The sequence below is a fragment of the Lampetra fluviatilis genome, chromosome 1 (genome assembly GCF_964198595.1).
Source record: "Lampetra fluviatilis chromosome 1, kcLamFluv1.1, whole genome shotgun sequence".
Lineage (NCBI taxonomy): Eukaryota > Metazoa > Chordata > Hyperoartia > Petromyzontiformes > Petromyzontidae > Lampetra > Lampetra fluviatilis.
Window position 1 is genome coordinate 18,632,435 of NC_136275.1, and position 18,007 is coordinate 18,650,441.

Genomic DNA, 18,007 nt, shown 5'->3' on the forward strand with positions numbered 1-18,007 from the left:
CGAGGGGGCTAAACGGGCGCGGCACGGGCTAGAGAAGAGATGGAGTGATGTGGTACAGGAGGACGTGGAGCTGAGTGGACTTGCCGATGACTGGTACCAGCGGTGTCAAGATCGGCCTCAGTGGAGGAGGCTCGTGAAGGACGCTACTGGGCAGTTGGAGGCAGTCGCCCTCCAACAACAACGGAGGGCGGAGGAGCGACGCTCACAACAACGAGCGGAGCGCCGGGTGGCTAAAGCACAGCAAGTTGGCACAGTAGGGGGCACAGGTGGTGCATCAGCCAGTCATCTCGGTCATCTCGGTCAGTCGACCCGTGGCACCTGGGTCTGCCCCGTGACCTCCTGCCAGCGGGCGTTCGACACTTCACGTGGCCTCAAGGTGCACATGGCCTGGCACAAGCGTCGTGGTGACGTCACCGCCACTTAGTGGCGAATGGCGGTTGTTGTGTTGTGTTGTGTGTGTATGTGTGAGGAGCGACGCTCACAACAACGAGCGGAGCGCCGGGTGGCTAAAGCACAGCAAGTTGGTACAGTGGGGGGCACAGGTGGTGCATCAGCCAGTCGTCTCGGTCATCTCGGTCAGTCGACCCGTGGCACCTGCTGGGTCTGCCCCGTGACCTCCTGTCAGCGGGCGTTCGACACTTCACGTGGCCTCAAGGTGCACTTGGCCTGGCACAAGCGTCGTGGTGACGTCACCGCCACTTAGTGGCGAATGGCGGTTGTTGTTGTTGTATGTGTGTGTGAGAGTGTGTGTATGTATGTGTGTGTATGTATGTGTATATGTGTATGTATATGTGTGTATGTATGTGTATATGTGTGTATGTATGTGTATATGTGTGTGTGTGTATGTGTGTGTGTATGTATGTGTGTGTATGTATGTGTGTATGTGTGTGTATGTATGTGTGTATGTGTGTGTATGTGTGTATGTATGTGTATATGTGTGTGTATGTATGTGTATATGTGTGTGTGTATGTATGTGTGTATGTGTGTGTATGTGTGTATGTATGTGTATATGTGTGTGTGTATGTATGTGTGTGTGTATGTATGTGTATATGTGTGTATGTGTGTGTGTATGTGTGTGTGTGTATGTATGTGTGTATGTGTGTGTATGTGTGTATGTATGTGTATATGTGTGTGTGTATGTATGTGTGTGTGTATGTGTGTGTGCTCTGTGCTGCCACTCCGCGTCGCCTAGCAACGAAACGCGCGGAATCCATTGACCAGCGACTCCACGTCTCCAGCCCTTTACCCTCTTACCACACACAACATGCGACTCGCACACTGTAGCTTAACATACTCGTACCGTGTGACACCGTACTACCAATGTACCAGTGACTCGTAGATTGAAGACTTTAATCTCCCTACATATCCTTTAACAGCGAATCGCAGCGGACGGAGACCACTTTCGTCGTCACCGTTGCGGTGTGCGTACGGCATTATACTTCGACGGACAGCAATTGCCGGAGTAAGTCGGTCTAATTACTCAGTACGATATAGGATACGCGGCTAGAGGACAGCGTTGTTGTGTGTTATAGTACAGCGCAGCGTGTTCCGTGTGTACAAAGTCAATTGCGAGTGGCTTGTGCCTTACGGACACGTTGGCCCGTGTTGTGATGCACGCACCTATAGGCACTAACGCAGTGCTTCGTTGCATAATAAAATGAATTTTTATTATTTCCCTTCTACGTGAAAAAATATTTATTTTATTTTATTATTTCCCTTTTACGTGACTTTACCGAAAGAACCAAGAATATTAATCCCTGCAGTCAAGAAAGCTTTAAATCAAAATGTAATGATGTACAGAGGGCGTGTGGCAGGGATACATCCAATTGTTGGTGACAGCAAAAATCCATTGTTGTTGTGTTGTACGGTACTAATATGCTTCGCGATAGAGTGGGGTGGTGTTAGAACGCGTAAATATAGATGTGTCACTCTTTGGTTCTTTCGGTAAAGTCACGGAGAAAGTCAAATTTAATAATAATAGAATACGAATGTTTCGATTGCAACACAAGCAAATCGTCATCGCGCTCATCATTGTGTTGCAATCGAAACGTCGTAATTCGATTATCATTTAATTGTATTTTCTACGTGACTTTACCGAAGGAACCAAAGTAGTAATTCATGCAGTCACGAAAGCTTCTGATCTAGTTTATAGATGTGTCGTTAAACCCCGCCACCACCCGACACGGCCAATTGGTAAGGGGGGTTTTTGTCTCGTAAACAAAACGTGGCCATCTTCTTGGTTCTTTCGGTAAAGTCACGTCGAATGGAAAAAAAACATAATAAAATAATTCTCACGACGTTTTGGCCACAACGCAAGCAGCCGTCCTCAGGTGAAGAACAGGTCTGTCGGGGAGACAGCGTCTGAATGAAACACCCCAGACTTGGAGCGTCTATTTAAGCTGGGTTGGAGGGGGGAGAGCGCCTTGACAAAATAATTTGCATATCAATAAGAATTTAGCATATTTATGGGAAATGCAGATATGCGATTAGTACTACATGTGAAATGCATAGGAGGTGGGCGGGAGGTTTAAAATCATTATGCCCGTGCATTATGCAGGATTAGCAGCATCAAATGCTGCTAAATGGCCAGTTCGTTTACCAGCACAGCACACCGGTTGTGTGTTGGGAGAGTAAACACACAGCAGCCAGCATCATCAGGTAGGGCAGCCACAGAGTTGTGGACGAGAAATCCTCCTCCTGTTTCGTTCTTAAATAGATGGGGGGGGGGGATGGGGGTAAATGTGATATCGTCAGTTGTGGGTCAATCAGGTGCGAAGTTCCAAAAGGGGGGGGGGGGTGAGGAAGAGGTTAATGTGAGCAAATAAATTATATAAATTACACTTCAATGCTGCCAGATGCATGCGGTACACAGCCTCTCCTTCACCAACTGGCGCTCACCAGCTGTTTGAGGAGTGCACTACTACACGCCACGTAATGGGACCTCTTTGCCAGCATCAAAGTAAAATGTCCCCATTTTGTAGCTGCTCACCCCGAGCTATACATGCTCTGTGATACGTGTGGCATTGTCCTTGTCCTGTTCGCCTTTTGGCGTTGTTCTCCGAGACTAGGCCATGAAGAAGGCTCTGATGTAGGCCAATCAGTTTCAAAGACAATTCATCATTTTATCAGAGCATGCTTTGTTTGCATGTTCACCACAACAAGTACGTGTGGTTAATGCAGACTTGATTCCTTGCGAAAATGTTTCTCTATTTGGCGCGTGAACATCTTAACACCTGTTATATTACCAGAAAGGGTAAAACCTATTCTTATGTTTGTTATACACGCCACGTGTTGACACTGGACACAAAAGCGACTCACATCATTTCCGATCACGGCCACGAGTGCTTTGCAAGCTCTGCAAATGCCCACATTCGGCACAACAGCAACCAAGGGCAGCATTCGGGCATCGGGTACAGCTCTGAGTATAACCACAGTACACTAGGACTGCAGTTTAATGGCAATGTATGGTAGCGACTCAGCATGCACCATGTGCAAATGTACAACCAAGAGTATGGTATCTTACCCAACATACACATCCAAAGAGTACTGCATTTGCTGAATTGCTTTACTGCTGTTACCGCAGTGTTCTGTGTGTACATTCACTACAGTATTTCCGTACTGCACGTACAGGACTCTGTGTGATATGTATCTGCACACAGCATCCCCCACCTGTATCATAGGCTTGTATATGCTGTCGTATATGTGCTGCAGTATAGACATGAGGTGTGTAACGTGGCCATTATTTCGCCATAAACATTCCCAATAAAGAGGCTTTACTGCATGCAGACGGCCGTCGTGAATGTGTAATCGTGTAGAGATCACTTCCTTTATTACTCACACTGGGCACAACACAGGCCAACACTTATTATTATTCTTCCTCCCACTGAGTACAACACTCGATATTAACGTCTCTCCTGGCTGCACACAGCCAATCACTGCTATGAATGTAAATATCGTACAATTTATTGGTCCACCTTTGTTGCATGGCTTTTGTGAACTAGACATTTCCCAAAAAATAATTTGTTTGGATGTACTCTTAACGTACACATAAAAAATTCACACACACACTGTTTAAGTTGGCTTTGTATTGTGACAAAATGTGTTTGCTTATGTACATTGTTGATGTCCGTATAAGTTGCACATTTGTTTTATTAAGTTGCACACTTGATATATCTTTGTAGGAAAATGAGCAGAGTGGAAAAGGAGGAGGCTTCTACGAAATATGACAGTCCATCTCACGGCCAAGTGGATTTGCGCCCAACAAAAGGTAATGCAGTATTTTATGTGATATGCAAGTATTTTGAAAAAAGAGTAGTATTCACAAAGTGACACTGCTGAAAACCTCAACTTGCACAAAGTGCGTCTTGGCCTGGTAAGTCAGAGGTTAAGGACAGATAGTGATGTGGTGGCATTTATTTAAATTAGCTTGTGGAGTTACAGTACCTACAGTGTGCAAGACTGCGTCGGCAAGACACGCATTGTCATTTTAGAATTTGTTCTATTTTTTCACGATAATTTCTTTGCCTTTTCCCCTCGTTCTATCCCTATTGTGCCATGAGACAACGCATCCATTTGGATCTCTGGCAGAGAGCAGTGCAACCCTCTGTGTTAGAGAACAGCCCACAGGAGTGGATTTAATAACTAATTTTGAAATCCCTTCAAAGTGACCTTTTGTCCACCACACATGAGGGGGAGAACTTTCTCACCCATCCTGCTACAGAGATTAATGTGTATCATACGAGTGTTAAAAGTGCAATTTTTTATTCTCATTGCCAGAATTTTGCCAAATCAAGTGCACATAAAATTTAATGGTTTATTTTTTGCTATCGTTCATAAGTGGCGCGGTTACTATTCAACTTACCGCACTGGAGAATCACAGGCGCCTGCCAGGATTATTAGAACAAAGTCTTCAGTGGTGCTCAGCATTCTGACCTTTATGCCATCCAGTCTTTTCGTTTGAAGTCTGTTGTGATGCATGCATTTGTAATAAAAGACTTGACCACGATCTCTGGCTCAGTGTCCTTTATTTGGTCCGTACTGTATTACCCACACGGCTGTCTCCTCTTTGCTCAGTCCCCACCGTGCTGACTCCGATGTCTCTCTCTTCTCCACCAGCAGCCCCTCTGTTGGCCTCTGTCGCTCCTGTAGCCCCCACAGCAGTTCCGCTGCTGTTACTCACTCTCAGCCCCCTTGGCTGTAATCGCTGCTGCTCTTCTCGCTCTTGCTTACTCCGCAGCGCTCTGACAGACTCGTGCTGTCTCTCTCTCTTCGTCGCTCCTGCGACTCTCTGCAGCCACACCGCTGCCTCTAACACACAGCCTTCCTGGCTGTACTCTCCTCTCTCTTCGTCGCTCCTGCGACTCTCTGCAGCCACACCGCTGCCTCTAACACACAGCCTTCCTGGCTGTACTCTCCTCTCTCTTCGTCGCTCCTGCGACTCTCTGCAGCCACACCGCTGCCTCTAACACACAGCCTTCCTGGCTGTACTCTGGGGTCGGCTCCCGCTCGCCGGCGGTGCCCCCCTCCTCTCGTTCGCCCTCGTGGCCTCACCCTTTTCCATTCACAACCCGACTGACTTCTCTTTCCGGTTTACCCACTTAAGGACCCCAACCTTTCACCCACGTCACCTGGCTCCGCCTCCTCGTGACGTCACATCCGGAAGGTCGCTTTCGCCCGCATTAAACCACCCTCCCCCATAGAAAAAACCCAGCCGACCTCGGCTGAACAATACCAAAGCGTAATGCGGTGAACCGACCTTCCCCCTTAAAGGACACTAAGCATGTAATATAACAACAAGAACAACAACAGCACAAAGCACAACAACGCACATCCGCATGTCGTACACGACAGCCACCCGGCCCCAGGGTAGTGGAGACGATGTAATTCCGGCCCGCTTAAGAAAACCCCAATAATTACCCAAATAACCGCGATGGACGCCCCAGTATTTACATTTTAACAACAATATTATTTACACGTGAAAACAACAACAACAAAAAAAATTTCTGCTCTTACCCACCAGCAGTCCTCCCTTGAGGACCAGCACAGACCTCAGACGTACACAGCATGTACCCACAGTCACTCTCAACAAACCAACAAAACCCCTAATCGCACACCCTCGCGTGGAGAGAGCCACGCTCCCCAGCGGTAACGTTTAATTCGCCGTAACCCTCACCGTGGTCGTCAACCCACGGCAACATCCATTTACCATACTCTCAGCTAGTGCCATTTCGGGGATGAGCAGCACTCGGCCATGCTCCTCCCTTACTATCCCATCAGCGATGGACACACACCAGCCTTGCCAAAAATAATGACGTTGCAACGTCAACAAAGTCTTCTGCACCCCTAAATGCAATAGTGTGTCACAATGGAGAGTTCTAATCAACTCGAATCGCAAGGACGTTGGTAGCACCACACGCCAGCTTTCCTGGAACCCTTCTCGCCACATAAGCAGACCATCTCGGAGAGCGGTTCGCGGCCCCACAGCCGTACTCGGACTCCCATTGTCCCTCATAGACCGCTTCCGCATGGACAACAACAACTCATCCATCATTTGTTCCCGAATCCAGACAGACCGCGGCAGATTCAAAACCCCGTCAGTCGGTCCCGGTTCCATCGGAGTATCCGACTTCTCGACGGCCAACGTAAGCGGCTGAGGGGGGTTTAGAATCGGCGAACACCTATGCGTCCCCGACGCACATTTACAAGGGGCGCGCCCTGGTAATCTGGAAAGTGCGTCAGCGTTCGCATGGCGCACTCCCTTCCGATGTTGAATTTGGAAGGAAAATGCCTGTAGCGTGTCCAACCAACGTGCCCACTGTCCCGATGGCTGGTCCATTTTAAGTGCATATTGCAAGGCCGCATGATCCGTACGCACAATAAAAGAACGACCGTAAAGGTACGGTCGAAATTGCCGTAGGAAAAACCAACCGCCAAAAGTTCTCTACGAGTGACACAGTAGCGTGTTTCCGCAGGCGACAAGACTCGGCTACCATACGCCACGACGCGCTCTACGCCCCCTTTAGACTGTGATAATACCGCCCCATTACCTGTGTCACTCGCGTCCGTATCAAGAATGAAAGGGCGATCAAAATCGGGATAATCCAATGTCGGAGCCGTAGCCAATAGATCACGCAGACTCCGAAAGGCCGCCTCTTCCGGCTGTCCCCAAACAAATTTCCGTCCTTTACCCGTAAGGAGATGCAAGGGCCTCGCAATCGTCGCAAAACCCGGCACAAATCTTCGGTAATACGAGGCAAATCCCAAAAACCGCCGAACATCCCCCACGGTGGCCGGAGTCGGCCAATCCCGGACGCACGCCGTCTTTTCCGGATCCGTGGACACCCCCTCAGCACTCACAATGTGCCCCAGATAACGGACGGACCGTTGCAGTAGGTGGCATTTCTTTGGTTTAAATTTTAAATTCGCAGAGCGCATCCTCATGAACACTGTCTCCAGCCGTGTTAAATGTTCCTCAAATGTGCGGCTGAAGACAATGATATCGTCCAAATATATAAGACACGTCTGCCACTGCAACCCCGTCAAACGAGCTCCATCAATCTTTGAAATGCGCTTCATAGCCAAGGGAAGATCAATCCCTCGGCAAGGCCAGATATCAACGACCCCCCCCACGGGGTAATGTTCTCTTATAGAGACAATAACGCCCTAACCCAAAACCCGTGAGCCCCCGGCACACCAGGTTCAGTCTGCCACCGCACAACTGAACCATGACTCCCCGAGCCATATGAGCACACGGCCCATTAGTTTAAGACATACCACGGAGGTTTCGCCTCCGGGCTGTCAGGTCAGCCATCAGCCATAGGCCGACGTGACCACCACTCGTGCATCACCCAATCAACAATGGCAGGCATAACAGATGGAATATTTGCCCCACCGAGGTTTTTCCCGCGCGCTCAAAATGGCGGCCCCCTTCGGCCAGCGCGTTCGCGCAATATCTCGCGCGCACTCAAAATGGCGGCCCTTTCCGCAAAGCGCATCGACGCCATACCCCGCGTGTGCGCAAAATGGCGGCCCAACGTGCGAACACGTGGCCAGTTTTCTCCATTCGTGCACCCCAGCTTCCCTTTGCTGGGGGTCACAAATTGCATCCCCCGTCTTATTGTAACAATCCCAACAACGATAGACGCACAGCCCCAGCTTGCTGCGCGCAGCAGTCATATCGGGGAATTTTTAACCAATATTTTACCAACCACATTGGTTACACAACCCAACTCGCAAAGCAACTCGTGGCTGCATGCGACCAACCGAATACGCGACGCAACTTGGCGCCAATTCACGGTCCCATTAGCATTAACCTTTGAGACACCCACAGCGGCGTCATCACGCACCCTCAAAGCGCGCTCTCTTTCTCACAAAGCGCCGTTACCCATAATATACACAAAATCGCGTGTACATAACATCCATACGACCAAATAATAGGGTCCCCCTCGAATTTGTCACCAATTTCCAAACAGGTACGCACAATTAATAACATCCCAACCCCAATAGTCAATCAATGCATCGCACCCCATAACCGTACAGAACGGTGTAACAGCACATACAGTCAGCATATCGCGATCACACGCGCACATTTAAGCACAATAGCAAGCCGATCTGCAGGTAACCAACACACCATTAATCCAGTCGTAACATTGCAGCAACAACACAAATATTCTCTCTCTTGCAACAACCACATCGCACATAGCACCTCGCAGCACAATACACAAAAAAATATATATTTTTCAATTAAGCCCATCGCACAAGGTAACCCACGAGATGATACAGCGCAAGATACCCGACGCTGCCGAGTTAATAATTAACTTCGCCATCAATATAACAACTCCACACCGCAGCGCACACACACAATTTAACACTCAGCAAGCACAGCATACTCTCCGTCCATTCTCAACACACGTACACACTTTAATTGACACCGAGCAACAAGCAGATAGCGCGTTCATCGTTATTACACACACATACCCACAGTCCGAACCGCGCTCCGCACAATCGAGTCATGAGAGAAACAAAATCGCCCCCCCCCGGCCCTCGAAAGATGGGAGAGGTGTGTGTAAAGGCCGGGTGCGTATCGTTACGACCCGCCCGGGGCTGCAGCAAGAAGAGGACGGCAGGGCGGCAACTTGAGTCGTCTCGCAGAACTCGTTCGGCGACTTGACTGCTCCGTTGTCACGCACCCGAGCCAGGACGGGAGAGCTCCCGCCCCAGCAGCTGTAGCGTCGTCGTCCTCTCCTCGCAGCTCCCCCTCGCAAAACAGCAGCTCACAGCAGGCTGCTCTCCCCACGGCACCTCCAGATGGCAGCGCAAGGCTGCCTCTCCGCCGCGATGTTGAAGATGGCGGCGTCTCCCCGCCGCGGTGAAGACAAGATGGCGGCTTCCCGCCGTTTCTCCCCTGCCACGCCCAAGATGGCGTCTTCGTGCCGCGTGGCAGATGGCGCTGGCAGCGCAGGCAAGGCGTCGGCCTGCAGACCACCATCGGCTCTCCCCACTGCCGTCGTCGGCGTGGTGAGCTCACACGGTTTCGCCAGCACGATTTTCCAGGTCTCCAGCTGCGCCATCTGTCTCAATCGTAAGTCGGATGATGTAGCAGATGATGGCACAGGAATATTCTTTCTTCCGAGCCGTCTTGACAAGCCGTTTCACTTCTGACACCAGTGTAATAAAAGACTTGACCACGATCTCTGGCTCAGTGTCCTTTATTTGGTCCGTACTGTATTACCCACACGGCTGTCTCCTCTTTGCTCAGTCCCCACCGTGCTGACTCCGATGTCTCTCTCTTCTCCACCAGCAGCCCCTCTGTTGGCCTCTGTCGCTCCTGTAGCCCCCACAGCAGTTCCGCTGCTGTTACTCACTCTCAGCCCCCTTGGCTGTAATCGCTGCTGCTCTTCTCGCTCTTGCTTACTCCGCAGCGCTCTGACAGACTCGTGCTGTCTCTCTCTCTTCGTCGCTCCTGCGACTCTCTGCAGCCACACCGCTGCCTCTAACACACAGCCTTCCTGGCTGTACTCTCCTCTCTCTTCGTCGCTCCTGCGACTCTCTGCAGCCACACCGCTGCCTCTAACACACAGCCTTCCTGGCTGTACTCTCCTCTCTCTTCGTCGCTCCTGCGACTCTCTGCAGCCACACCGCTGCCTCTAACACACAGCCTTCCTGGCTGTACTCTGGGGTCGGCTCCCGCTCGCCGGCGGTGCCCCCCTCCTCTCGTTCGCCCTCGTGGCCTCACCCTTTTCCATTCACAACCCGACTGACTTCTCTTTCCGGTTTACCCACTTAAGGACCCCAACCTTTCACCCACGTCACCTGGCTCCGCCTCCTCGTGACGTCACATCCGGAAGGTCGCTTTCGCCCGCATTACACATTGAATAACACTGGTCAAAAAAAAAACCTTTTTTTCTGGCCTGGACTTTTGCAGCTGTTTTAGACTAATTTCAGGGTGCTGATTCCAAATCTGATCTCAGATTTGCTCTATCACATGTCATTTTATGCTATCTGCATACCCCATTTTCATTGATTTTACCCGAAATTAACTCTGTCACTTATGATTGCAAGTTGTTGCGAGTCAGTGACTGCTTTAGTGTTAAAATATGGTGCTGTATTTTTAGGATAGTGTGTTTATAATACCATTTTATGTAGATATCCACATTTATTTAATATTTTTATTCTGCAGTTTTTATTGAAAATGCAATAATTGATATCTCAAAAACCTGATGTGATAGACAAAACTGATGCCAGATTTGGAATCAGCACCCCAAAATTACATTAAAACCGTTGGAATACCTTATGCCAGAAAAAGTGTGTTGACCAGTGTAATCTGTGAAATATTCCATTTGACCGATATGGGTCTGTGTTTATGCCACGATTTTCTTACATCCCTTTGCCAATCCACTGCTTAAGGAGGGTCTCGTCATGTCATGTTGGTCATTGGTGTTGTTTGACCAGACTTCACCACTCTGATCATTGTGGATTGGTGAAGGAGGACCAAGAGACCAATTCAGATATTACTTGCCACTTACGTTAGTTATAACTGGAATCAAACTTAGGTCACCGGGTTTATACTACGGTGTGCTAACCACTGCACCATTGCTCCCTGGTATACTGCAATACATTATATACAGTACACTCTTACCACAAAATATGATGAATACGCCACGAAGGCAAAAATAATATTTCTCAATATAATGGTGATTATTGATCAAATTGTGGAAGGAGTGATTTGTTACGTCCCTAATGATTCTAGACTCTGCCTACGTGACTTTACCGAAAGAACCAAGAGTATGGTCCCTAATATTGATTGTGGGTACTCTTCTCGAATGACTGTTGTGTTTTTGTCACCAGGTGGTGATGTTTTGGCAAAGCGGTTTGCGGTGGAGTGTGCGGCTGACGATCCTGACAGCTGGTTCAACCCGCGGCCCGTCACGCTCGGCTCACTGCAGACCTCCGTGGGCGTGGTGGGCATGGAGACCGCTCGTGCCGAGGCTGTGTGGCAGGGCAGCCCGGGGCTCATGGCAGCCGCCTTCAACGTGCAGCTGCCTCCGCCGCCAAAGGCTCCTCCTGTGACTGTGGATGTGCCCGAACCTCCGGCTGAGAGGTTCTTATGAGACGGGGCTAGCATCCTACACACAATGGTGGACTTGTTAACAGGATGGATTTTTTTTATGAGAAAAGGAGGAATTAGAAATGCCAAAATATGCATCATATGAAAGTAAAAAAGTTACACATTTGTAATGCGCACGGTGTTCTTTAGCTTCAGTGTCGCAGGAAGGCATCCAGAATCGAAATCGATAATTGCACAATCTTTGTAGCCCTAAATTGAGATGTTTGCTAACTCAATTCATAAGCGATTTTACATGTGGGAGGAAACCAGGGTACCCAGAGAAAACTCACATGTGCGAGGGGGCAATACTTAATCTCAGTACAGATGGAAACAGATGGAGATTAAGACATCTGCTTTACTACCATTTGTGAGTGAGCTAGTGTATTGAGAAGAACACTAATTATTAAGTCGCAGCCAAAGGTAGGGACCATATGCAGGTGCTAGATGGTTTGTTACAGCACAAGACTGTGAGTGATGGTGATGGCTTGATCATGGCTGATTATGATGTACCGTATCATACATATTGGAGTTGTGGACATGAGCGGATTCATTGTACTTGTGCCAGAGTGCTCGTATGTCTGTTTGCGTGGTATGTGTGTACATGTGCAGCTCACCTATTCTAGCAGACGGAGCCAAGCGTTCCAATACGCGTACAACTAAGCGGTTGGATCGGGAACATCTCTCTGGTACTGAAGCTGCAGAGATCCTGGCCAGAGACGGCCACATGGGCTTGCTCAAGTTTGTTCGCTTCACTACCTCCCCCGACAGGTGTGGCCTTGTCTGGATGCTATACCCTTAAAGAGCTCCTGATCATCACATTCGTTAGAAATTTCTTTCCCATACAAGCTATGCACAGCTGGACTTTGTACCAAAGCATACTTGACATAGGCAATACAACAAAAATAATTATGGATAAATGACATGTAGAACATCGCTTACGTCTATATAAGCTCGCCTATGAACAAATCACCCAGAATGCACATGATATCGTACCGTACTATAATCCAGTGTTTATGTTCCCTGCCTTCACCAACCCACATTGACCAGCATGGTGAAGTATGATCAAATAATCCCCATGACCCACACATTGTGGGGAGGCCCTCATCTCGCAGTGGAATGACGAAAGGTCCATACATTTACATATTATTTCAGACTGGTGTAGTTTGTCAGAGCCACCACTGGGAAGACAAAGGTGGCTGGGCTTGGTTGCACCCTCTTCAGTCATATACTGGCCTAATGAAGTTCGCTAATGGCATTTGTCTAACAAGTACGTTCAGGTGAAAAATATAATTTTTGCATGTGCACGTGTCTTACTTGTCATCAATGGTCTTGCTCATGAGCAGCACTTTCTCAAGCAGTCCTTGTCACTGTGCTGCGGGGTGTCTGTGACTACGCTCAGGCCTTATGAGCTGCAGCCTGTGCGCGCTGGGCAAAGCCACCAGGAGCACTGGGTGCTGTCGCCGCTGGGTGCTCTGCACGTGCAGGCGGATGGAATCGCTGAGAGCCAGCCTCTGGCTGAGTGGCGTGAGCATGCTGATCTCTGCAGAGCCGTCCAATCCATCCCTTACTTTCGCCATTTCTTATTGCGCAAGGCCTTTCACAGGTAGAACACATTTGACAGAGTCGATCGTATTCTTTACAGCAGTATTTTAACAAGCACTTGTCCTCGCTAATTCTACTCGGTGCATTTCTGTGATTACTGATGTCATCCGTACCATACCATACAGCACTTTGTCAACCCACTACTAGATGAAGGCCTCCCCATGCCATGTATTTCACCGCACTGATCAGTGTGGATTGGTGACCGGTGGAGTGAAGTTTTTATTCAGTTGAATACTCTACCTTTAAGTGTATTAAGTGCCGAAACATATTAAAGGTACTTTAGCAAAACAATGATTCGATATAGTTTGTCATACAAGTGATTGTTGACCTTTTACTTTCCAGGTGGTACAGAAATGTGCGATGGGTGCAGTTTCACCGGAGGAAGGAGCACCTGGAGTGTACTCTGCTGCATGCAGTTGGTCACTTTAGCACTGCGCTGCTGCAGGTTTCTAGGTGGAGGATCCTTCCCCCTCACGCTGTGTCACACACATCTTATAGCGCATTGACGTCGAACTCTAACCTTTTGGGAATCGTATTAGACATCTCAACCTGTTCATTATCTGTGTAGAGAATGGGACAATTGGGCCAGAGTGTGAACAGTGACATAAATCATTGTGATCTATAGAACGTAGAACATGGTACTTATTAGTGTTCATTAAAGCCTTAACTGATATGGAATTTTAAAAAGTGCTGAATGTTAATTTGTCAGTGACCAAGTCACTCGAAATGCACCCAATCTCATCAGATCTCGGAAGCATAGCTATTTGGGCTGGCATAATGCTCAGCTCGGTGAATACCGTGCATAATAGATGTTGCAAGCTGAATAGGCATCAGGGCAGTGCAGAAAAATAATTGTTATATTGTACTTCTATGCTCCTAAGTATGTGGTCCCCACCTTCACCTGACCGTACTTCACCACTTTGACCAATGTGGTTAAATTGCATTGAAAATGCATTGCAAATGCAATTTGCTGTGTTATATGCTGGTTCTGTGTGGTGCCCCGTGGTTCTCTTGCTTTGTTAGGCTGTTGGAGGAGCTGGACCAGGTCCCATTTTTGCCATGGGACCTGCACCGGTCGTACACTCTGACTCAGTTCCAGCAGACGCTTGCGGACACCGTGGCTGAGGCTCGGGAGAGAGTCATCCAGTTCTTCCACTGCCGTGAAGTCATCTTCCGTATGGTGAGGCCCAGAATATCAGCCGTTGAGATATTAACAACTGCCGCAGAACTGGTATTTAAGAGAAAGCATGCCACAATCAAGCAGCAACCTTTGAAACCCTTTTACAAATTAAAGTTTGCTTCCCGGCGACGGCTACCATCAGTGGCGAGTGATCAGAGCTGGTTCTGGGCTCCCCCTTCAGCAACCTGCATGGACCAGCGTGGTGAAGTATGGTCAAACAATCCCCATGACCGCAACAGATTCCCAATTCATTTCCCAAAGAAACTCCCAGCACGTTTGTTGATACATCAGATATTATGCAGAGCAACACGCGGTACGACGCAATGACACATCAGAGAGAGATATATTACGAGTTGCTCGATTGTTCCAAGCATCTCACGCTTTGGGCCGCGCGCACGACAGGTGCATGCAGAGACGTACCGCCAACTGGAGGTGTGCGAGGTGCGCTGTACCGAGGCGGAGCGGTCGAATCCTCGGGAGGGTCTGGCCGAGCGTCGTGAGCTGCTGCGCCTCGCGGCGCACGATCGGAGCGCAGCTGAGGGGGCGGTGCGCCGCCTAGGCCGTCTCGCTCACCTGATGGACGCCCTCGTCCTGCAGCGACTGCGCGGCAAGATGCAGTGCGAGGCGACACGCTTCACACGCGGCGTTGTGCAGGCGAGTACGAGAGGTGGCCGTAACGAAAATAAATTATGATGCACTTTTTTCAAGGACCAGCACTGGGAGGCAGTGCTTGCCAGTACGTTACACGTGTGTAGAGGAGTAGTGGGATGACGTGATGTCACGGGGGCTGTAAGGGGGTACACCTTCGGGAACAAGGGCAGGTCCGAGCTAAGGGGAAGAGCCACCAAGGGGTACTTAAGGGGGACCCTTGTAACGACGGCGAGGTCGCCGTGGGGAGTGTGAGGTGGTCGCCGTAGGGGAGTGAGAGAGAGAGGAACGAGTGCCTGCGTGGAAGACATCCCAGCCGCCGCCGAAGAAGGGCTAGAGATGTAGAGGTCTCACCTCGTCGCCGGGCGGTGATGGGTGAGCTCCCGCCCGGGGCAGTCGAGGGGGTAGACATAAGGGAAGCCGTACCGGGGCGTAGATAGCCGAGGGATGTCCGCGTAAAGGACAGAGTTCTGACGTGTGCCATGACGGGCGTAAGCGTCGAGTGTAGAGAGGGTAACAGAGTGTATAAGAGTGTGTAACAGATGTGAATTAACGGCGTAAGCCCTGACATGAGTTTCGTCTCCGTCTGGCTCTACAAGTCTCCTGGGTGTCGAGAAGTACTATACAACACATGCATGCCACGGTGGCGAGATGTTAACTACCTCGCCTGGTATACAGGAGGTTGTGGGTTTGATCCAGACCCTTACACCTACATATTTTGAATTTGTTCTCCCCCATGGTCGTGTGGATTTTTGACTGGGTCACCTGATTTTTCCTTCCACATTTAGAATCAACGTGCGTTTAGAGTATTTGGCTGATAGAAATTTCCACGTGATGAGGCACTTCATTGGGCTATTATTTGTGGCCAGATCGCTTCTGAAAAAGAGCTTTATAGTTCATTGAGCCTTACCTGAATGCATGCCTTTTTATCCCAAGTAGGCCTGTAATGTGAAATATTTCATAAAATCTGTGAAATACTATGAAACTAAAACTTATTCTATTTTTTATTTTAGCAGGTACGGCTCACTCAGCTATATTGTTCTTTTTCAGAAGCGACCTGGCCACAAACAACAGCACAACAAAGTGGCTTATCATGTGGAAATTTATAGCAGCCAAATTTACATCAACCATTTGCCATTTAATTTCTGTTACTGCAATGCGTGCCTTTTCTTACTTACGCGAAAAGACCATAATATTTACAATTTCAATTTTGATTTGAAGCTTTCGTGACTGCAGGAATCCATACTCTTTGGTTCTTCGGTAAAGTCACGTAAGAACCAAAGAGTATTTACAGTTTTCTTTGATGTTAAATCTCGCTGTAATCATGCAGCAGCAGCGGTTACTATCGTTTTGCAATCGAGTTGTGGAGCAGTTTTCAAACTTTGCGTTTGGCCTATGTTTAATGTATTGGGCTATGTCACAGCATACATATTTGCAGGGAGTATTATGAAGATAGTCCCTGTGTCCCATCCAGGGAAGAGCCTCAGGACAGACTCCCTTATTCCACGCCGTGCTGGAATTTGATGCGGAGGGGCACTTACAGCTCACACCTACAGGGGGGCTCTTCGTGAACGCACTGGAGACCGCCATGGATAACATGACTCAAACTGTGCTACAGGTACAAAAGGGGTTTCAGAATCTGTATTTATCCCGGAGGGATCCAATGAGCTATAAAGTTATCTTTCACAGATGTCCACTAGGGTTTGGGTCAGATAGTTACAACCACAAACAATATGAAAACACGATAGGAGTGCAAAGAATAGGAAAAGTAAGCAAATCACTATAAATATATGTATATATCTCTGTTTATTTTACCAGGTGAAGCCGACTGAGCTGTTCGCTTATTTTTTAGAAGCGACTTGGCCACAAATGATAACTCAATGAAGTGGCTTATGTGGAAATTTATAGCAATTAAACAATATCAATAATCTAAGCGCATGTTTTTAAATGTTTAGGGAATGCTCACGCCTATCTAACGGCATTCTTCATATTGGTGCCTCCTCTTATCAGGGCCCAGTGTCTCACGGTCAAGGGTTATGTTACTATTTGCAAGTGTGCGAACAGCTGATCTGTTAGATGGAGTCCATAGCCAATCCAAACCTGTTCGACAACGGAGGGCATTGAGTGCATAGCACTTGCAAAGTTTCATAGATTTAATTTTACAATTGTGCTTTCTTCGTCTGACTGCATTTTTTTTTCAAGGAATCGCTTAAATAGTGCCATTTGAGCATCAGGAGAATTATGTGAAACATGTGTATTTTTCATATACATAATATGCTCTAACTATCTAAAGGTAAAACTTCAATGTCTAGTTCACCTGGTTAGTGCGTCTTGGTAGCATAAATGGGTTTAAAATTACATGGACAAAACTCGCGTGTCAATTCTCAACGTAGGTGGCCACTTGCATGACCAAAGACACCGAGTCACCTGACTCCACGGGCAATGCTGATGAGATGGGGGAAGATGAACTTGCCAACCTGTCGGTCACCGGCCACTTGGGTGAGTCAGCAGAGATACCAGGAGTGTCTCTGCTAATGTTAGTTACCATGAATTTGATTTTCTTTGCAATATATTAATACAATTTATTTTGAGGAAACACCAAAAGTATCATTAGAATGAGCCTCTGCCTGTGCAGTTTGCCTAGGGATACAATTGTAATGTGAGGATATATCCGGCTCACTGACGTATCACAACTCGTCATGATGATTGGCTCTGCCGGTCCTGGTCTATAGCCAATGGGGGGAAGCCTAGGGGCGTGGCCCTGACGTAATGGAAAGGCGACAGCTGTAAGTAGAGGATTGGTTCTGCTGGCTTTGGCCACAGCCAATGGGGAGATGAGTCAGGGGCGTGGTCCCGGGAGCTTACGAGGGAGCCTGGAATATTCCATGGAGGCTAACCAGGATTGGTGGAAACGTACCACGTGACCCGGGTATTAAATAGGGGTGGAGACGAACGACACGTGGTCAGAACGG

The 18,007-nt window shown here is 48.5% G+C and overlaps 1 protein-coding gene across 1 annotated transcript in view; it reads left to right on the forward strand.

Annotated features, from left to right (window-relative positions):
* Positions 1-457: 457 nt before the first annotated feature.
* The window catches only part of DNHD1 (dynein heavy chain domain 1), a 102,363-nt gene continuing 84,813 nt past the window's right edge, over positions 458-18,007 (forward strand). The window contains exons 1-11 of the mRNA XM_078858394.1: positions 458-655; positions 1,377-1,462; positions 4,182-4,267; positions 11,347-11,599; positions 12,215-12,373; positions 13,005-13,208; positions 13,550-13,660; positions 14,231-14,387; positions 14,790-15,041; positions 16,510-16,653; positions 17,429-17,534. Coding sequence (XP_078714520.1) covers positions 461-655; positions 1,377-1,462; positions 4,182-4,267; positions 11,347-11,599; positions 12,215-12,373; positions 13,005-13,208; positions 13,550-13,660; positions 14,231-14,387; positions 14,790-15,041; positions 16,510-16,653; positions 17,429-17,534 — 1,753 coding nt within the window. The 5' untranslated portion in view covers positions 458-460. The remainder of the gene's footprint in view (positions 656-1,376; positions 1,463-4,181; positions 4,268-11,346; positions 11,600-12,214; positions 12,374-13,004; positions 13,209-13,549; positions 13,661-14,230; positions 14,388-14,789; positions 15,042-16,509; positions 16,654-17,428; positions 17,535-18,007) is intronic.